Source organism: Lactuca saligna, chromosome 8, assembly GCF_052625555.1.
Source record: "Lactuca saligna cultivar CGN05327 chromosome 8, ASM5262555v1, whole genome shotgun sequence".
In the NCBI taxonomy this organism is placed as follows: Eukaryota; Viridiplantae; Streptophyta; class Magnoliopsida; order Asterales; family Asteraceae; genus Lactuca; species Lactuca saligna.
Window position 1 is genome coordinate 203,013,494 of NC_136424.1, and position 3,503 is coordinate 203,016,996.

General features: G+C 33.7%; 1 protein-coding gene across 1 annotated transcript; it reads left to right on the top strand.

The window, feature by feature from the left end:
* The first annotated feature begins 895 nt into the window (after nucleotides 1-895).
* On the top strand, nucleotides 896-3,154 carry LOC145013003 (nicotianamine aminotransferase 1-like). The gene is made up of 7 exons (XM_078971809.1): nucleotides 896-1,326; nucleotides 1,467-1,806; nucleotides 1,984-2,202; nucleotides 2,304-2,363; nucleotides 2,448-2,603; nucleotides 2,686-2,779; nucleotides 2,879-3,154. The coding sequence occupies exons 1-7, from the start codon at nucleotides 1,061-1,063 to the stop codon at nucleotides 2,992-2,994; spliced, it is 1,251 nt and encodes a 416-aa protein (XP_078827935.1). The 5' UTR covers nucleotides 896-1,060; the 3' UTR covers nucleotides 2,995-3,154.
* Nucleotides 3,155-3,503: the final 349 nt, after the last annotated feature.

The following is a 3,503-nucleotide window of genomic DNA, read 5'->3' on the forward strand; positions in this document are numbered from 1 at the left end:
AGATATATAATCCGTTGAATTTCCCTATCAGGTTACTCTTATCGGTACCAAAAATACACTTCTCTGTCATGATCATACAAACAATGCAACATAAAACAACAAATAGTAGATACCTCAATTAGCAATATTGTTCGATTCTGATAGAAAATACCAAATCAATAAGAAAACTCACAAGTCAACATCTATACAGAAAAATCAGCATAACAAATTATTTGTTGAACTATTTTTCCAAGAAAGCCTCATTTATACACGCGAAAACATCCCAAAAACGACTAGTTACAATGGCAACCTAAAGATTAAACGCTACAATAAACAAACAAATACATAATACGTAATTGCAGCCCAGGGAAGTTATTCCCAATATAACGGACATGTCAGGTAATGACCTTTTACAACATGCTATTTTTCAAAAATAGCATCAAATTGCACAGTCAAAAAATGTGGTGTTTTCGACAACTTAGCAAATCTCTTCTTAAATTACAACATAGAATAAAGATACCGACTAGTTAACTGCATACGATTGTTTTTCTTGTAATAGTACGTTTGTAAATCTCTTCTTAATTCTCTTCTTTTGTTCCGATTTTGAAAAAAAATGTGGTGTTTTCGACAACTTAGCAAATCTCTTCTTAATTCTCTTCTTTTGTTCCGATTTTGAATAAAAGAATCTCTCAACCACAATTTGCCAAAGATATTTACTTATTTTGATATATACAATTTAATCATTAAAGATTTATTGTTTTTTATTTTGATCGTTAGGTGACTTAGAAGATGACAAAAAACATAATCACGCCAAAAGACACCTCCAAAGATAAGTGAAGAGTTCAAACTTTTATCTTCAATAAATATTCCAGAGTCAAAATAACTTTGAACAATACTCCCATCATCATGCTAGTGTAAATGCCAGGAAGATGTCGAGGAAAATACCAGTTACCTGCAGCAAGTCCAAGCACGTATAGTTGTGTAGGGACCCACCTGTCCCCAACAACCACATTTGAGCGCTCATAAATCACTCGATTTCTATCTTAAACGAACGAAATATAGTGGAAGAAGACGAAGAAGAATGGAGAAGCAGAAATGGGGTTTCAAGGAGAACCATGAGCTGCATGCTGCTGCAGCTATAACAGTCAGAAACATCCTTCAAGCCATCATTGGAAACATTGATGAAACACTGACTAGAAAACCAATGATTCATCTTGGACATGGTGATCCTTCTGTTTATCCTTGCTTTCAAACATCTCCAGTAGTCGAAGATGCACTTGTTGAAGCCATTCAATCCTCCAAGTATAACTGTTATGCTCCAGGAGTTGGAATTATTCCTGCAAGAAGGTTTGCTATCTTTCTTTAACCAAATACTTTTCATCTAAAGATTCATCAACATTTCCATATATTGATTTTGAGCATGAGTTTTGGGGAACAAACCATAAACTGTCTTTGTGGGTTATCTTTTTTGCTTCGATAATTAATAGGGCTGTTGCGGAGCATCTATCAAGAGATCTTCCCTACAAGTTAACAACCGATGACATATTTCTAACTGTTGGAGCAAACCATGCTATCGAAGTTTTAGTAAAAGTTCTTGCTAGACCCGGTGCAAATATACTCTTTCCTAGACCTAACTATTCATTATATGAAGCTCAAAGTCGATGTAATCTACTTGAAGTTCGTCATTTTGATCTCGTCGCTGAGAAAGGTTGGGAAGTTGATATTGATGGTGTCAAAGCTTTGGCAGATGATAACACGGTGGCTATAGTTCTCATTAACCCAGGGAATCCTTGTGGAAACGTATTCACATTTGAGCATATGCAAAAGGTGTGGTTATTATTGCGTGTAACTTCATTTCTTTCCATAGTGTATTTTAGATTCTAAAGACAAGATAAATTTTATGTGATACCTTTTGGTCGATAACATGTCAAACCAAAGAAAAACATTAAGACAGGTTTATTTGAACCTTTTGTTACACTTGTTTCTTTTTTTCCATGATTCAAGATAGCACAAATAGCAAAACAACTTGGGATTTTGGTGATAGCAGACGAAGTTTATGCGTATCAAGTTTTTGGAGAAAACCCATTCATCCCCATGGGAGTATTTGGAGATATAGCACCAGTTGTGACGCTTGGGACATTATCAAAACGATGGATTGTTCCAGGTTGGCGCTTTGGTTGGATAGCAATAACTGATCCTACTGGCATTCTTCACAAAACTGGGGTTTTTCTCCATTCCTTTTTTCTTTCTTGAACATTTTTTTGTATATACTTCTAGAGCACATATCAAGTTTTCCTTTTTTGCTACATTTATGATCGTGTCAGATTTCTAGTTCCATAAAGAGTTGTCTCGAGTTAACAGCAGACCCACCTACTGTAATTCAGGTATATGATTCCACAGTCTTCGATCTTAATTAATGAGTATAATTTCATGTTCAGTTAATTTAATGATATATCCACCATCTACAGGCGGCAGTTCCTCACATTATGGAGAACACACCAGAGTCGTTCTTCTTGAACATCAACAAGTTACTAAAGGAGGCAGCGGACTTGTTTTACGAGAGACTTATGGAGATACCCCTTCTTGAATGCCCACATAAACCCGAAGGCTCAATGTTTGCCATGGTAAAGATTTATCATAATGTAACTGGTATTAATTAGTTCTATATAGAGGTTTTTAAATAATCCATATGATGTGCTTCTGCAGGTTAAGATAAATATATCAGCTTTTGATGATGTAGTTGATGATACAGACTTCTGTATGAAGTTGGCTAAAGAGGAATCGATGATCCTTTTTCCAGGTAAAATAACACCCTCATAATCTCTCGCAATCATAAACGTAAATAGTGGTCATTCGTTTATATTAATGTATTAATTGGTGTATTATAATGTCGATGTAGGGTATGCTGTAGGTTTGAAGAACTGGGTCCGAGTGAGTTTTGCTTCAGAAGCGAAAGTACTTGAAGATGCAATTGGGAGGATAAAAGCGTTTTGCTTGAGACATGCAAAACAGTAGTAGGATAATTGTGCGACAGAGGATAATTGTGCGTCCAAAAAGATTGCAATAAATATGGATTAAAATAATCATTTATCGATTAGTATTGAAATCTAAATAAGTTGTATGAGAAAATAATTTGTATGGGAAATCAAATACACTTCCAAATTTTCTTTTTCAACATGACCCTGTCATATTTAATAAAATAAATATTCTTTAAGTATATTTATCAACATTAAAAATGATAAAAAAAAAAATGAATGAATAAAATAATAAAAATAAAATGATATTTAATTTCTCAATTTGTATTCAACTTGTACACGTTTTGAAAATAACATTAAATATAGGCTTTAAAGGTCGAGCTGTCTTCAAACCCTAAATTAATAATGTTATTTTTGTCGAGATTCCTTTTTTCTTGTTCGATCCATTTGTCTATTAATTTTTATTTTATTTAATAAGAATATCATAAAATCTTTAAATTGAAGAGGCACAACACAAATGAGCATGGCTTTCGAATTAATATGCGAAGT